Below are 18237 nucleotides of genomic sequence, written 5' to 3' on the forward strand. Positions count from 1 at the left end.
TTCGGTTCGTGTTGACTAACACCATAGATAATACCAACACCCGCTCTGGGGGTGTTGGCATTGATTAACGTGATGTTGATTGCTTTATTTGTTTTCTCCATTCATAAAACCCGGTTATGCGTTTGTCCGGTTCTACAATAGTGGGGTCTTTGATGAAGCCCCTATACAAAAGGAGGAAAAGCTGCTAAATCGTAGGGGGAAGCCGTACCTTGACTTGCTGCGCGCTTCGTGTTCGTTTTCCTCCTTCAGCAGCAGTCATGGACACAAACGCAAAGATGCGTGATCTCCTGGCAGATATATCGAAGTTCAACGCGCAGACAACCGGTAGGGACAAATTTTTTCGGTAAGGAGTGGTACATACGCTGCTAATCATTCTGTGCAGATTCGTTGACGTGATGGGCCGACTGTCTATGCATTTGCTTTTGATTCCAGGCTCCTGCAGTACAGTAGTCGGTTCTTATGGTACTGGCTGCAGAAAACATCAAATCGTAGGGACACTGTGGCCCGCCTTCAGAATCTGGAGGTGACATTCAGCTCGGGACGAAGGCGTGAGTTCTTTTGTCACGTTTTGGCTAATTAAAGGTGCAAGCTTCCCTGGCATTGCCGTGGCATTGACAGCCCGAGAGAATTGTGAAATGAGCGTGATAATGAGACCGCTACATTTCTGGAGTCTGTTTAAGCGTAGCTCAAAGGAAGTGTGCGCGGCAATGACAGAGTGTCGACTTGTAAAGATGGAGATAAAGCTCCAGAGGTGATAGCAACTTTCGGCTTTTTCGGGTTCCGATGACCCGTTACATGCATTACCTGTCCGTTGCATCATCACACTCCGATCTCGCCGATTCAACCTGAAAGGCGCTAATGTCAGCTGGGTACGTTTCCAAACGTTTGACGCGCGTCGACTGGACACAATTTGCTCCTTATCACACCTGTGTACAGTTTGGAAAAAAAATTTAAGAAATCGCGTGCCACTGCGCGTAATTTTGTTCATTCTCGTAGCTAGACGCATTCATTTCATTTATGGGACACAATATCGCTTATTTGTTTAGCGTGTGCGTGTGTGTTAAGTGCTTTTCGTGCACTTTTTATATGTGCTGTAGTTTCCAAGCAGACATTTGTTTTGTGCTGACACATTATGGCAAAAAAGCACACATTGTAATAGCGCATTTCAAATGCTTGGTTTAATGCATTTAATCAAGGGCACCTCCACAGTACACCTGAAGGAAGGCCCTTCCCCTTTGAATTTTATTGTTGAAGAGCTTTTCTCAAAGTGGAGGCACTTTCTGCAGAAAATATCGGCTCAACCATTTACTCATTGTGGCCACTGCACAAATTCATGGCATATACGAGCTGATTCATGCAGTAATAGTTGTACTGTGCACTGTATGTTGCAATGTTGCCCTTGATAATGCATATGGCTACTTTGAGGTTTTTGTTTGGGAGCTGGCAATAACACTTAGTTCTGCAAGCAACATTCTTTCCACACTGAAGGCTGCTGCAAAGCTTGATATGGGCTAACCATGCTCTTATTGAAGGCAGCATTATCACACTTTGCAGTACAATGTCGTCTTCGGAGTCCGCCACATAAGTACTCCAATGTGTGCTTGAATCTGTGATAGGCTTTCACAGCCTGCACACTATCTTGGTAAGAGCACAGGTGTGTAAGCTCTTCTCTTCCACCAAGAGTTTGCCTAGTGTGCTCATTCTCTAGCTTGAGGAAGTGACAAAGCCACAAGGCCATTTCCAGACAATCTCGGATACACTGTGCACGTGGCTTGCTTTAGCAAGCGACACAAGTTTGGCTAACACTTGGAGACATGCAACATCTGAACACGATGCATGATACCTCCCCTTATTAATAACGTTCTCATATGCTTTATGTCCTTGCAAAAAATATGTAAATCCAATGCACATGTTGAAATCCACGTGAAGCAAAATTTTTGTAAAGCGGTTAATAAAGTGCTACAATATTAGCAGTGATGTGTACAATTGTGTTTAGTTTCATACTATGCAGCAATTAATTTCAACCAATATTTATGCGCCACAAAGGTAACAACATTGATCTCATGCAATTTTTTTTGTTTGCACTACACTGTTCACGAGCTATGCCTAAACGCAAATGCCAAATTAGCGGGTGCATAGTATGAGACATCTACACACTGATGTCACGAATACAAACGGGATGTATGATACTATAGTAGGGTACAGCTTTAGAAAAAAGGGGTGTTTACTCCTCCAAGGCGTATGCACACGACCCTCCACCAATAGGCATGCACTCTAGACTGATGTCACGAGTTGGACAACCGGTGACCCCGCCGATAGAGAAGATGCACCCCCCCCACTTCAAACTGGGCCAAGTTGCATCAGTCGTGTGCATCTGCCCCTGGTCAGAGTGCCGGAAATATTATTGTAAGCTTATGACGCACCATTTGTGCTGCATGCATTTGTTCTGAGCCGTGATCCGGCTATGAAAGATTGCAGCGAGCATCGCTGACGCTACGCTACGCGAACTGGTGACACCGCATGCTTCCAAAGGAAAAGTGTGAAAAGAAGCGAAAAAAAACTATCACATTCTTTAAAATAAGTTTGTGAAGACAGAAAACCAAAAAAAAAATCAATCTTGTGCTATTTAAAACCAAGAGTATTTATTTAAAACGATGAATGAAACATTTTTGTATCTTTCCTTTCTCAATCATCTTCTTGCCCCAGGTTTGTAATGGTTTCGGTAAATGCATTGCTTCTTGAAGTACTTGTTAAATAGCAACTGATTCATTTTAAGCTCAGAAAACTTGTAGTAAATGTGCCATGTACATGTAAACCAGTGCTAAAGCCATGCAGAGCTGCTCTTTCTACTTATGTCCCTTGCAACCAAGCTGAAAAGCAGACGATGCGCAGCCTTTGTAGTAGGCATGTGGTTTATTTTTCTCTCGCGATCCGGCATGTGCTGTAGTTTTCCAATCATGAGAGCTCTACCAAACTAGTCATCAAAATACAAAAGTCGTTATTTATACAGAGACTTATGCACTTTAGAAGCACAGTTTTTTGAGCGGGACTATTTTAGCCACGGAGGCAATTGGCTGTCGCACTTCGCTCATCTGGGCAGGGCCTCACCTTTTTTCTAAAGTTGTACTCGACTATAGTCAAGGCAAGAATAGGGATGACAGCTATATGCACAAACAAGTTCGACACATATTTAGATGCACTTAAGGATCTATACCACTTGTGTTACTGTGGCACATAGGGATTCTTGAGGATTGGCCAAGAATGGGCTCACACAGAATGGCACATACCCAACAGCTAAATCAAAGAAGCCGTTGAATATCATTACGTGGCACTTGAGCATGGACTAGACAATGGTGCCTTGAGCCCAAAGAAGATGATGTGGTCAAGAAGCACTGCACAAGCTGGCAATGTGCTATTATAATGCGTTATTCCACTAAGTCCTTGGTGTAGTTCAAGCATCAGCACGACCTGTGGTATAAATTAAGGCAAAGTTAATTAAGATAGAGTTCATTAAGGCACTCGACTCCACGACCTGTGGTGGGTGTTAAATCTGCTGGAGATATGGGCGAACCGGCTTCTGCAAATTCGATTCCACTTGATATCGGGGAGGTCGGCAGTCGAACCCTGCTACTCCTGGTGTTAATTAAGTCTGTTAATTAAGATAGTTAATTAAGACACTCGAACCCAGGCCCTTTGGTGGGAGTCAAACCCACTTGGAGACATGGGCAAACCGGTCATATCTCCAAGTTGGATTCCAATTGACATTGTGAATGTTGAGAATCAAGCCCACGACCTTTGCTGTTCATTAAGGTGAAGTTAATTATAGCACTCGGACCCACAACCCAACATGGAGATATGGGCAAACCGTTCATATCTCCAAGTTGAATTCCAAAGACATCATGAAAGTTGAGAGTTTAACCCACTACCTTTGGTGTTAACTAAGGTGGAGCTAATTAAGGCACAGTTAATTAAAATGTAGTTGATTAAGGCATTTAAGCCCTCAACCTTTGGTCGGAGTGGAGCCTGCAACCTTTGGTGTTAATTAGTACAAAGTTAATTAAGCCGTAGCTAACCAAAGTAGAGTTAATTAGCCACTCGAACCGAGAACCTTTGGTGGGAGAAAACCATTAATAGGAAGTAACAACATATTTGAATGAAAATGTCAAGTAACGTAATAAATGTCTCTGGAACGCACAGGCTTTCAGTTTCACCCTCTTTTGCATATGCTAAAGGGACTGTCAACGTGTTTAGTTGAACGCTGCGATAAATATGAAGGTAGGTCTAAGAATGGTTTGCTAATATGAAGCAGCATAAGGAATGCAAGCCTGAATACTTTTTAAACTCGAGTGAAGAGGCTGAATGTCATTACTTTCCATTAGTTCAGTAGGAAAATTTAAATTTGAAATGCCTGAATTTTGGCCAGTGACTTCATGCTATGATATTCAGCTTTGGTCCCTGAAATTTTTTGCTTGCCATGATTAACTGCGTACACCCATATTTGTGTCTTTCAGTGCTGCGGCTCGGACGCTTTGTGGATGCACTTCATGGTGCAACCCGCACAATCAACCTTCCGGATGTGTCCCTGCGCCTCAGCCTGACCATGGCCCGCATTGGCAACGCTTTTTACATTTTAACGGACAACCTAGTTTGGCTTCACCAAGTTGGCTTGCTGACATTGCACCGGTAAGCTTTATGCACCAAATTTCAATTTATGCTTATGGCCATTCCAAAGATGTGTTGCATCTGTATTTATCCAGAAAAGTGGAGTCATCTTTTGTATAATATGACGTCCTGAAAATACAGACAACTGCCAGTGTTTAAGCAGGCATTTAGGGTTTTGTAATGGAGATAGTGATGATAAGTTTGCCGTAGTCTATGCAGAAAACAACTTTGCATGACATTCATGGTACTTTGCCCTCTGGGCATCAAGTGATGTCGTGTGTGAAAATGAGAAAGCAAGATGTCTCATGCAGTAGCATTTGTTGCTTTACAACAAAGTGCACCTTATTGTTTCTTAATTTGTTTCCTACAATAAATACAGAAATTGTTAGCTATTGAAAGATGGGAAAATTTTGCATGAGACTGCACTGTGTATGAATTGTAACATTTAGGTAAGCCATATTTCTTAATTTATCATTATTGTGAAATAATTTTTGTTATTTGTGCTCATTTTTAATTTCAGTAAATTCACTCTTGTGACCAGAAGGAAATGCATAATTCAGATATACTGCCAGGGGCGGCATCAGCATATTTCTGTCAAAGGGGGAGGGGGAGCGGGAGGGCAAAACATAATTTTCTATTTTTATCGAGGGTGAATGAGGGCACTCTAATTCTTGGCACTACATGATGAAGGAAGGGGCGATGTGGGAACAGGAGGAAATATTAAGGGGATCAGGCACCCCCTCTCGCCCTCATATAGAGCCACTCCTGCATACAGCCAGTCACTAAAATAAATTGTGCTACAGTTCGGTTTGGTAATAACCTGAGTGTCAGTGATAGTGGTTTATCATTGTCAACATGGAGATTATCTGCCTCTCAACATGGTTCCGTCTGTGTTTAGCACCAGTCCCTTTAGTTATAGTAAATGCAAGAGATCAAGAGAGTACATATACTGTAGAATCTCGGTAAACAGAAATTACATAAACAGAATAGCCATTAAACAAAACAGCAGCCTCTAAATTAGTTGATATTGAGTTTGGTAATGCAAAGAAACGTTCCTTAGCCGAAGCTAAAATATTTGCTACTTTCTGTAATTGGAACCGTAGAAGCAAGCTCTAAAACATATTTTTAGAAAGACGCAGGATCTCAAATTATCTTTTGTGACACCAATATTCTATCCAGAAAGCCATTCCTAAAACGCGATGGCAAAGACACAAGCAGGCAAACATTTGATACATTTTTAATGCATAATATGTGCAGACCTGGACATCTTTGCGGCCCCGCCACTCATATTATAGACGACCAAAATAAGTACAACCAAAATTTCAGACACTTACAGCGTGCCATTCGTTAATTTGGACTACTGCTGCATGAGCACATACAATTCTGCCACCAACTGGAACTGTTATTGCCCAGGTGAAAATGTTTTTACTTCCAGCTGGATTATGGAACTGGAAATTTCACCCAGCTGGATACTTTTCTAGCTGGGAAGGCAGCTGGAAAAAATCCAGCTGGGTGAAATTTCCGGTTCCATAATCCAGCTGGAATATGTCCCAACTGGAAGGCCTTCCAGCTGGATCCCGCTGCAAGAAATGCCAGCTGGATCCAGCTGCAAGAAATGCCAGCTGTAATTCAGCTGGAAGAAGTTCCAGCTAGAATCTCCAGCTCGGACTGTGGGTCTACAGACCCTCAGACCGGGCTGGCACACAGCACCGGTCGCCATGGTGTTGAGCCTTGGCGACAACACCATGGTGTTGAGCCATGCTTAGGTGAAATCCCAGGGTGTAAGCTCGCATCAAGCAGGATACAAACTGGCCAGAACTCGCATGGATCTTAGCTTGCTGTCGCAAGTCACACTTAGTTCCTAATGTGACTGGCCGCAAGACCAACTGGTCCGGTGAAAATACATGCAGCCAAAACAGCACGGTGCTGAAACTTGCAACCATTTATTTGAAAACTTGCAGCAAGGATTGCGGAAGCATATCTTGCATCTCCCTCAAGATTTGGAATACACTTGCACTTCTCCTTGTACCCCATCTGAAAAAAATATTGAGACATAGTGAGTGAACTTTAAAACAATCATCACTTTAATCCACTCAGTTCTAGTAAACCTTTGCCAAATCACGTGGATTGTATCAACAGCCTTTGGACAGTACCACAGTTTACCTTCATCACAGACCCTTCTACAGTTTATGTGGCGCAAGGCCTCAACCTGAGCTCTCAAGAGGCTCTCAACTTGAGCTGCAGAAGCTATGCAATGATTGTTAAATTGTTTAGCGCCATTGACTGTGGCTTTAGTGCAAATAGAATTCAAATGAGCTCATTTGTATTTTGAACTAGGCGTGTGATGTAAGTCAACAGCCTCCCAAGAAGCATTTCTCTGCTGAATAACAGGAGCTTGAGGGCCAATCTTTTTATGTTATTGTTGTTTTGCACCTATTCAAATGCCTGCCATTCGAGGCAACGTGTTTGCGAGCACGCACTTGCAGTGAAAGCACGCGATAAATGTGCTTCTATTGCGTTGGGCAGATTGATATATACGCACTAGTATTTAATAGACGTACGTATGTGCAACATTGGGCACAAACACTGCACGGCAATATATTCAAGTGGGCTATTGGAGACAAAAGGGGCTTACGCAAACTGGCAAGCACTTCACATATGCTGCGTGATAATTTTAAGTTTTATGCGATTTTTAACAAATCGCCTGTTGAAGATACCGTAATTCTAGTCCTTGAGCTGGATCCTTCAGAGGAGGAGATTACTTGCACGAAAAATCGGAACACATATTGAACTAATTTTTAAAAATTCAATAATGAACTTCCTAATTTATTACATTACGGCACATATCGCAATCTACGAATTGTAGCCATTGAGATTGCCAGGCATATCCACTTGGACTTACTTTCCAGAATGACACCAGTTAGAAATTTGTGTCATCAAACTCGCCGTAAAAGTGCACTGTTGGTCTACTTACTTTTTTAACAAAACGCTCTTTTATGTATTGGAGCACAAAAGTAACTGGAACGCCCACTTATTCGTCTCACACTTTAGAAAATAATATATCGAAACTGACGTAATTCTGGAAATTCATTTAAGGTGGATCCATCTTGCAAACTCACAGGCTACAATTCGTACATTGTAATATGTGCAGCAAGGTAATAAGTTAATTTGTCAATTTTTGCTAATTAATTGAAGATGGCTTTCGATTTCGCATGCTAATAATGTCCACCTCTTGGAATAATTCCGCTCAGCGACAAGAATTATGATATCTGCCACAAGCCATTTCTACCAAATTCCGCAAAACATAAAAATGATCAACCTGTATACGAACATCACGTACAGCAGGGACCTATGATATCATGCTCAAGCGTGCCAACATACAGGATAAAAATAAACATTAACTTACGCTCAAAACATAAGCAAGTGAAATAATTACCTCCAAATTGTAGAATCAGGGCTGGAGAAAACGGTGCTCTTCGATCCGCACTGGTGAATCACAACACCACAAAGTACAGCAATAACAACCGTTGATAGCCGCTTGCGTGTACTTGTAACACCGTCCAGAGAAGGAACTGTCCAAAAATAATTACTTCATGCGCAAGATCATGCAGGTTCCTCACAAAAACTTGATCACATGCACACCCGAGAGACTCTCGTTGTCTCGCAAAATTGCCTCGCCGTGAGTTTCCGCCATGTGCTGTACGAAACTAGGGCCCCTGTGGCGTCGTCACATTTTTTATATTCGGCCTGCCTTTGTAATGCTGCTGTTTGCTGTGAATAAAAACCCGAGCTTTTCTGAGAAATACTGATATTGCAATAACACGCTATTATATTATTATTAGTGTCAAAAGAGCAGATCAAGACAAGATACGAGACTAAAGCTCCTAAGTATTCAACAAATATGGCGGCGATTGTAGTGGCGTCGTGGAGACAGGAAAAAATAGGAGCAGCGATCATTGCAGCCTGAACTACTGAAGGTGCCACGTGTTAAGGCTCTTTTTTGTTAGAGAAGGAATTGCTATGCTGTAAACACTAGCCGTTTGCGCAACGGCTCATCATGACCAATGGGCAAGCTCCTCGCTAGACGACGTCGACAATGTAGCAAGATAACACAGTGTCGACCAAGAGCGCGTCGCTTTTGTTTACTACAAGCAAGGTTCAATAAAAGTGGCAGTTTTTTCCTGGAGATAATTTTTTTTTGGCAACTTGATCACACAGGACACTTTAGATTGCTATCGATCCCGATCGTGATTAAAGGTACCCGGAGTGACGAGCATTTCCATGCAGTTCATGCAATTACGATTGTTGTCACAACACAAACGAATAAAAATATTTTTTTTTTTGCTGCTGCTGCAAGAGTAAAAGCTCTTCGTTCTTATACAAACACCTCCTAGGGCTAAATATGGGCATGTTGCAGATACAAAAAATATCTTAATGCAAGTGGGAATTAAGCTCCACTTTCCAGTCGATAGATTCAACTTCCGGCTGGAAAATGATCCATCCAGTTGTTTCCAGTTGGAAGCGCTGTTTCCAGCTAAAAAATGCTGTATCCAGTTGTTTCCAGCTGAAGCTGGAAAACTTCCAGCTGGCAGTGCTGCTTCTAGCTGAAAAACCAGCTGAGGTGGATCCCACTTCAAGCTGGAAAGTGCCATTTCCAGCTGGCTCTGGAAAATTTCTAGCTGGAAGGGCTGATTCCAGTTGGAAACCTGGCTGGAAAGACCATTTCCAGCTAGAAATTCAGAGCCCATTTTCATGTGGGTGGTTTTACATGTCACCGCAGGGCGTCCTTGAAACTGCAACTCGCCATGCTCAGTCAATTCAGTGGCCATAAGCCGCAACCTAAGACCATGGAACACACTAGCTACTACACTCAATTCTTTATGCTTAATGTATTAACAGTGTTAACAAAGTGTGTGACATACAGTGCTGCATCTCTGTGCATATTCTCACTGAATGGAACTCCTGTTAATCAAGACACAATTCTCAGAATCTTTAAGGTCCTGTTTAACAAGATATTAATGTAGGTACATGCCAAGTATGGCCAATAAAAAATGAACAAGCAATTTTTATGATACCACTTTTATAAACACAAGAAATTGCATGTTTTTCTTGAAAAATGACCTTGGAAAGCATTGGAAAGTTACTAAATGGAATTTATCAGTCTGCATGCTATCTTTATATCAGGTGAATTAACAGTGCCAGCACTAGTAACTGAGAATGGTAGTGAAAGTACAGCATGAAAGCTGAGAAACTGGAAACAAATGTAGCTGTTGTAAAATAATTTTTCTTATTTAAAAATGCAATTACAGCTTTGGCAAGTCATGAATACATAATTGGCTACTGAAGCAACTTCTGATATAATATACAGGCTTATTTGTGCTTTCATTTCCTTTGGTGTCCCTGAGACAGCTTGAACAAATTTTGTAGACACATAGGGTACAGCTACAGTAAAACATTAGCACCACAATTTAAGTGAAACGTCTCATATTAAGAGAGCTATGGATGATTACAAGTTGTACTCCTCCCTAGCCATGCTTTTTCTCCTCAACTCGTTCACCGAGGGATCCGAGCTAATATCCACCTTCACTGGCTGTGCATCATGATGCGACGTTGTGTCATCTACGTCTAGTTGTCTTGGAGCCAGCGCACAAAGCTTCTCCAACCCTATGCTATCAACCTGGCCATCGATCCTTTGCAAGCACTTATCCAAGCAGCGTGCGTTGCAAGCGTTTCGTTGCAGCTCTGAACATGTCCGGTATTCTGGTAACAGCAGGCGATCTGGGCATATAGACTGATGGGCGGAGGCGGGAAACAAAGCCCCTCCATACTGCTACCGTTGTGATGAAGGGGCTTTAGCATAAATGTTAACGGCCTGAGCGCGGTCTGCATGGTGTAGCCACCTGGTGACGCAGAGCTCAACCAGCCAAACATGGATCTACTATTGTTGTAAACAAGTGTGAAACATTTTAAGCAATTGAAAAGACAATATGTTCACAATTGCACTTCTGCCAGAAATTTACACCAGAAGCAAAATATAATACATTTAGTTACTGCTATATTAGCTCTGTGTTTGTCTGACTGAGCTGTGTGCCACCAGGTTGCTGCACCATGCAGGCCATTCACGTTCGCTTTGTGCCTCCGCTCATCCACCGTAATGCCCAGTCTGCTTGCGCTTGTGTTTACCCGAATACCGGACATGCTAAAGCTCTCCATCGTGGTAGTAATCCTCCGGCATCAAGTGACAACCATGTTGGCAACCATGTAGATCCTGGCATCGATTGTATACCAACAGTTCGATTCGTTACAGCCACTCGGCTCACATGTTGCCATGCAGAGGGACACGTTTGGCATGTCGCCAATTGCTATATTTGCAGCCCACAACTTAACAAGGGTGATCCATGGTGCTCGTGAAAGGAAAGCTCAAGACCAACACTGACAGCGCAGCTTGCGTCAACACGGCAAATGTTGTAACACAAGCAAACGACATTTGCTGTGTGCCAGAAGTGCTTGAGTGTAGTGCTAAATTGTTGTTGTGTATTCTCTTTCTGTTACTTTCTTTATAGAAACAAATTAACCAACATTCCAACTATTAAAAACAACATTTGTCCTCAATAAAGGTCTAAAAACTATCAATGGCACGACCTAGGTAGCCAATCGGATAGCTTGCCCAACTGACGTCCATTGGGCTAACTACATCAGTTGTGAGGGGGCGGCTAAAAACTCAGGGGAGCAGCTCTGCTGCGATTGGCAGTGAGGCACATTTTTAGAACCTCATAGCAAATTACATGCTTTACGCAGAGTGCTTAAATGCATCACTTAATGATCAGAAGGACCTACCCTAAACAACTCAGTGCATTCATACAATATCATTGCAAACATTTCAGGCTCCCTGTAACTGTATTTTTTTTTTACATCCCTGCATAGTCTTAGGGGCATAAGGGTATTTGTCGGAACATCAACAGGTGTTTGGCGAAAAAAAGTTAGCTGCAAAGGTTAGCTTTAACCAAGACGGCAAGAAGGGTCATGTGAGCTCAACTGCATGGCAGAGAAGAGTGGGTTCTGGGCAGCGTGTGGCATTTGATTTGGCAATTAACAATATCACCTCAACTTGGATAGCTTGAGGGAGTGGTCATGACAGCTGCTCTTTGCCTTTTCGTGGTGCCTTGAAAACCTTATAGGGCTCCTTACTATGTTTGGCCATTAAACAAACAAGCATAGCACATACATTACATACTCACAGTCGTGTCTGCAATATATTACAGCACTGCGCACTGTGAAAATATTTCAAACGAAACACTTGTACCTTCTCTTTTGAAAAAACTAATTCCAGCCAGAGAGTCACTGTCACATGCACAAATACCTCTTCGCAATTCATATTTCATCACTCACAATGACTAATCATCTAATGCGGAAGGCACAATGCCGCAAAAAAGGAGCCAGGGGATGACGTTCCTCGGGTTCGGTATGGGAGAAAGTAGGGAAGGCACACCACTTGGGAAAGCTACTAGAGGCAGAGGGAGAGAGTGTCTCTGTGAGCAGTGACACTCGCCTGTTCATGCCATGATAACAGGACAGTTATTTCTTCCATCTTCCAATAATGAGCTGATTCGAAAAATTGTTTCAGTAAGACACTTCTTAGACAACATTTTACAGGTTCCACTGCATAATTGAAGTTAGAAATGGGGCCTGTTGAGGGGTCTTTAATGAAGTACATGTAAGAGGAGTTACGGTTACGTGCCAACAGTGATTGCCTAATGTTGCAGACATTTAGGTTCTACTGCTTGTATCGGACTATATTACAGGCAGCATCCACCTGGTTGTGTCCTTGCCTTTTCAAGCAAGTTGGTACATTTATTTAGGACGAGTTGCTGGACTGTGGTGGAGCAGGCAGGCTGATATGGGCATTGCTGTGGCATTTACAAATCCCAGACTTGGCCTTAGTTTATACCTGAGCAAGATGCAGCCTAGTGATAGAAGCAACAGTTTTGCATTTAAGTAGCTTTTGTGAGTTCTTCCTAACTGTTTTCCATAGGAGCTAATTTCATGTCAGTGCTGTAGTTTTGACACCATCAACTCACTGTGCTAATATGGGATACAGTACTTGTGTGCCTGAACTACAAAAGCATGCTTTTACCTGACATCCCACCTGCAGTGTACCTGTACTTCCAGCTTTGGAACTGATAATACTAACTTTAGGAATGACCCTCATAGATCTAGGTGAAAGCCATGCTGCCTGTCATGTATGTTCAGGGTCTTTTGACTTGTGGTAGCCTGAGCAGCGAAAATCATGATGGTCATTGAAGAGCTCTGACTTAGTCCGATGAACAGTTCCTTCTCAACATCTTTCATCAACTGACAGTCCTCCTCTCCTGTTGCTGGTATCTCAGGATCAAAACTGAAGAGGTTGCATTATTTTCTTAGTGCATATGACAGAAATATCATTGCAGTCAGTGAGCAGGGAGGCAAATTAAATACTTCATGCTTGCAGGAGCATTATTGAGCACATTTTGTTCACATGCTGAAGCAGTGATTTGGCAGTGGCAATGTTTACAGGCGCAGTCATTAATTGTTGAACTGAATGATGCGGCTTATATCCAACCTCTGTTACACCTTGTCACCTCACGTTTCAGATGAATCAGCATTTAGTATGACATTTCTTGAAGAGAGTGGTGGTATTGCAAGTAATACAAAAAGAGTTGTTCAAGGCTCATTGGGATTTTCACCATAAAAGATGCACAAACAATAGTAGGGTGATAGCGCTTTCGAACAATGTAGTATTATTATTCTTCCAACATCTCCCTCAGGACACCCTGCATTATGTGCACGGCAGTAGTTCCAGCAATCGTGTTGTTGAATGAGATGATGCCATTTGTTTAACAATGATTACTCAAATTCCTAAAGAAATATAATGTTTTTCTACATGAAATTCCAAGCTATATTGTGAACAAGTGCTCTGGACAAGTATGTGCAAGGTCTCTGCAATTAGTTAAGGGCATTGCCCGTGACAGCCGCCTAATTCCTTGTACATCTGTAAGCAAAAGTATGTGCGCCATAGGGTCGCCGAAGGAACTGTATTTATGAATCTAATGCTAACTAAAATTGAGTGCATTGGAAAGTTCACAATGGCAATTTTGGACTGCAGTCCTCAATTTCAAGTTGCATTAACAGGCGTAGACTTCCACAATGGTGGAAAGTTGGGCTTGTTGGCAGTTCGACTATAAGTAAGTGCAAAGAAGACACAACGAACAGGAGTACACACAGACTAGGAACACACGGCACTATCTGTGTTTACTCCTGACTGTCTTGCCTTTTCCACACTGCACCTATAGCCATAGTCACCTGTAGGCTTTATTGCAGATTTCTTGGTCCTCGTACTTTTGCTCAAGGGAGTACACTGCAGCAAACGAAAAGAATGTTGAAGGGAAAGGCATTTGCTGTGAAAACAACGTGCTTCCCTGTGCACTGCTACAATTGGAAAGCTGCCAGAACGATGGCAGTGATGCCAAAAAGGTACACAAGGTGACCATGGAAAAAAGAAGTGGAATTAGTATTTAGTATTCGTAGCAAATTGAATTTTTTTTTAAATAAACGTCCCTGTCTTGTGCAACCTGGTAGATGGGCTCATAGGGCACTAGCAAAGTGGTGTTTTGGAGCTTTTACAAGAGTCGCAGTACAATAACGATCTGATGAAACATTTGCACCTCATAGTTCTGAAGGAGCAGAAACAACAAAAATAACACAATAACACAGTGAAAACTGAAGGTCAAAAGTGCAAGGCTTCTTGAATATACTACAGGTGCAAATAGTATCAGGCAAACATTGGCACTAACCACATGCTGTGTGGTGCAAAATGAAAGTTGCTGATTGAATGCACCAAGAAGTGACTGGTGACATTTTGGTGCTCACAGACTAGGAAGTCAAAGTAAGGTAGAAGCCCACACGTTTTCTTATTGATGACAAGTTGATGTTGGTGCAAGAAGAGAGCATTTTGCAGCATAACCAGGCCAGTCATGCTGCACAAGGTTTCTCTGGTAATGAAAGTTTCTGTTATTTTGATGACAGCCTCTGCATTTCTGGCAGCTTGAGGAACCATACCTGCAACTTTGTAGCCTACAGCGACACAAGCTTCGTTGAAACTGCGCTTCTATTCGTCACTTTCCACATTCATGTGTCATTAATGGGTTATTTGTGAAGGTCAAGACAGCTGCATTGCTAGATGAGATCTGAACTTTCAGAAAATGTGACAAGCTGTTGGAGATTGTTAACCGCACACCTGTATAATGTTTGCTCTTATCTAGAGGTTCCAGGCTGTACAGAATCACTTTGGTGCCAGTATTGTCTGCTTGTGCCACCAGACGTTAAAATAATTATTCCTCTATCATCATCAGTAGCAGCCTGCTTGCTATTTACATAGTAACTACACTGATCCTGATGCCACATCATCTGGACATTTAATGTCGGTTGACCAGGCTAGTCTTTGAGCTCTCCACCTACTTCATTCTTCCTTGGGCAAGCATCGCAGCTTGCATCAAGCACAGTAACACAGTAGTGTACAGTTTGAGAGACATGTTGTCGATACCTTGGCAGCCAGGACCTCCTACAAAGCCACTTCTGGTGCCCCTTACGTGTGCATTGCTGTAGCGATGCACTATTCATGTCACTCAGAAATGCTGGTACCCTTATGGTTTCTCATTGCAATGGTATCACCTGAATGACATCTCTGCTATTATATATGCAAGTCATGTTCGGGTGTTCAAGTCTCACAGGGATGACAGGAAATTCACCAAATGTTTTGGTCAGCCTATTCTGGTTATAATGCAATGAAGGATAGCCACGTGGTGTCTGCCACTGCAATTGGTATTGACAGTGAGAACATCTCACCATCTTTGTTTGTTAAGCACTTTCTTGTGTCATGCACAAAAGGTTTTCATGTAGTTTGATGTCTGTAGTGTGATGCTAAAAGGACGAAAAACATAAGATGCCTTGTGTTTTGTTGATCCTGTACTACAAGCATAAAAAAACCATGTACTACCAACACATCCAAATTTTCACTATTCTATTGCGGAGTGCTAGCAACTACAGCTGTACTGTTTTCTCAGTGCCACCTACAATGGAATTCTCCAGATACCTACATGTAATTGTGATTTTGTTGCAGATAATCTACTTTTTTATGTTGCCTTGCCTGATTCATTCATTATACTCATCTTGCACAATGTTTGCCATTGTGCTATAATCGTCATCAGCTGGCTTACATTTGCTGCAATATGACGGTCTCTCTTGGCAATGTCCAGTTACTCTAGCCTGCGATGTATTTTATTGTTTGTGTTAGCTACTGCTATTTGCTGCTTTAATTAATTTTTCTACAATCACTACTCTAGGAGGCCTCGATTCAGTCTTTGGCTATGGGACCTCCTTCTGTACAAACAAATTTCGTAATTCATTTAATGCCTAAATAACATCATTTCCAACTACTGACTTCCTACTCTTTCCCTGCGTCAGCCAAACCTATCCTGTGCTTGCAAATTTCCTGATCTCATCGCTTTGTGCTCTGCCACCCTAGAGCGTATTTCTGATCACATAACATCCATTCTGTTGCTACCAGATAGACCTTTGGTTATTGTTCTTCTGAGTGACTTGACCACCTGTCCCATAGGCTCATTCGATAGTACAAGCCTGTGCCAATGCATGCTCCATTGATAGCAATAACAATGAATGACACAAAGGTAAATAAAATCTGTGTGTAAGTGGTGGTGCAGTAAAAAAGCGTTTTTTTCAAACGTCTGCTTCCAGATGCCAAATAGGTGAATATTTTAATACAGCAGACCATGTGCAGACAAGTTCATGTGTAAATTACAAGTTGCGCAGAAGTAACAATGATGTCTCTGGTATGAAGGACTCTTGAATGCTTGGCTGATGGTACACATTTTTGCAATGCAAGGCTTACATGGCTTGGTGACTGCATCGATTGATATCTAATAGTGGCTTACTTTTTGTATCATTTTTCAGTGTCTTTGATTTCCATGCATAATTAATATCCTCGGTAGTTCAGTGTGTTGCGAGTGCAGAGTGTAGGCATCATGTACTGAGGCGTACTTAACCCTTTCATTACCGCTGATTAGTATATATTTGTCATAGAAATTTCTACTAACATAGCTGATGATGAGTATAGTTATTATAGAGGAATGTTTCACGAAATCTCTGGGAAACTTGGTACGCATTTATAAATTCCTACATTATGGAAATGGTTACACTATGGATCTTTAACAGTGATTTTATTGTGAACGAGGTTCCTGTATGATAGACAAAACTTCCGTAAACCTGCAGTTTTTGATCAGTGTTTCTTTTTGCATCCTTCTGCAACATGGCTCTTCCTGGCCAAACTTTTTCCTTGAAACATAGAATTTCAAGCCATCTCCTGTTCTTGTGCAGGGATGCCTGGAGCCGCACAAGCAATAAGTTTTGGCTGCTGGCCATCGTGGCCGCGCTCATACGCGATCTGATTGAGCTGTACCAGATACTGCCCATGCTCTTGGCTGTACCATCCAAGGGCAACAACCTGAGGAGCTCGCTTCGCATCCTGTGGGCCTCGGCGAGCTTCCACAAGGCACTTCTGCTTGACCTGGTCAAGAATTTTGCAGACCTGTGGATACCTTACACAGCGCTGGGCCATGCCAGACTTGAACCGGGGACAGTTGGGCTGCTAGGTGTTATCTCAAGTGCAGCTGCTATTTTGCCCATGCTGGATTCAACATTTTCACTCATCCCAGTGTGAAGTGTGCATGTGGTGACATTTATTTGCTCCTACAGATGAAAGAAAATAGTGGTTGCAGTTTGCTGAGTGGAACATTTTCTGAAGATGTTGAACTTTGGGACGTAACTCGCTGTCACGAATTGCAATTTTGTGAATGCGAAACGGCAACTACTCCTTTGTGGCACTATCTTCAGAAATCAGGAACAGTGTAAAAATAGGAAGTTCACCTGCTTTCCTTAAGGTACGCAATCATTAATGTTACATTTTAGCTTTGCTCATTCATTAGCACCGTCAGATAGAATAAAATTGTGAATGTTAAGCTACAGAAATCGTATGTTTGCTAGCATTATCAATAAAGATTCCTTCTCTTGCTTGTGTTGCTAGTTAGCCACAAGGACACATCGTTTGAATTTTTATCCCGACCACACTGTGATTGAAAAATTTATTTTGAACATTTGAAATATCTACATCGAGCATAGGTATCTGCTTTTCACATACATATTCAAAAGTCGCAAAAGCATAATACTTTTGCTAGGTTGCAGAAACACAAATTTTTGTATTTTTGAAATTCCAACGTATCTGTAGTCTCATCCTTGTATGATATTTGTTCCTCTGCCTTACCATCCAAAATAGGTCTCTAGCATAAAATACTTTCATGCTATAGTAGACAGGGCATGAAATATACCTATAGTACACACAACATACACAGGGACAGGAACAGTCCTTTGTAATTGTACTTGTATTGCATGCTCGATCTTCTATTGCATCAAAGCACCAACTTTATCTGCGTGTTTGTTACAAAATACATTTTTTCTGAAGTGTAA

At 42.1% G+C, this 18237-nt stretch overlaps 1 protein-coding gene across 1 annotated transcript; it reads left to right on the forward strand.

The window, feature by feature from the left end:
• Pex11ab (peroxin 11) lies at positions 1 to 18237 on the forward strand. The gene is made up of 4 exons (XM_065441584.1): positions 1 to 343; positions 433 to 548; positions 4512 to 4683; positions 17092 to 18237. The coding sequence occupies exons 1-4, from the start codon at positions 258 to 260 to the stop codon at positions 17432 to 17434; spliced, it is 717 nt and encodes a 238-aa protein (XP_065297656.1). The 5' UTR covers positions 1 to 257; the 3' UTR covers positions 17435 to 18237.

The sequence above is a fragment of the Dermacentor albipictus genome, chromosome 1, assembly GCF_038994185.2.
Source record: "Dermacentor albipictus isolate Rhodes 1998 colony chromosome 1, USDA_Dalb.pri_finalv2, whole genome shotgun sequence".
NCBI lineage: Eukaryota > Metazoa > Arthropoda > Arachnida > Ixodida > Ixodidae > Dermacentor > Dermacentor albipictus.

Coding starts and splice junctions, on each gene's coding strand:
- Pex11ab (XM_065441584.1), top strand. CDS start 258: ATGGACACAAACGCAAAGATGCGTGATCTCCTGGCAGATATATCGAAG. Junction 344..432: donor GGTAGGGACAAATTTTTTCG/GTAAGGAGTGGT, acceptor TTTTGATTCCAG/GCTCCTGCAGTACAGTAGTC. Junction 4,684..17,091: donor GGCTTGCTGACATTGCACCG/GTAAGCTTTATG, acceptor GTTCTTGTGCAG/GGATGCCTGGAGCCGCACAA.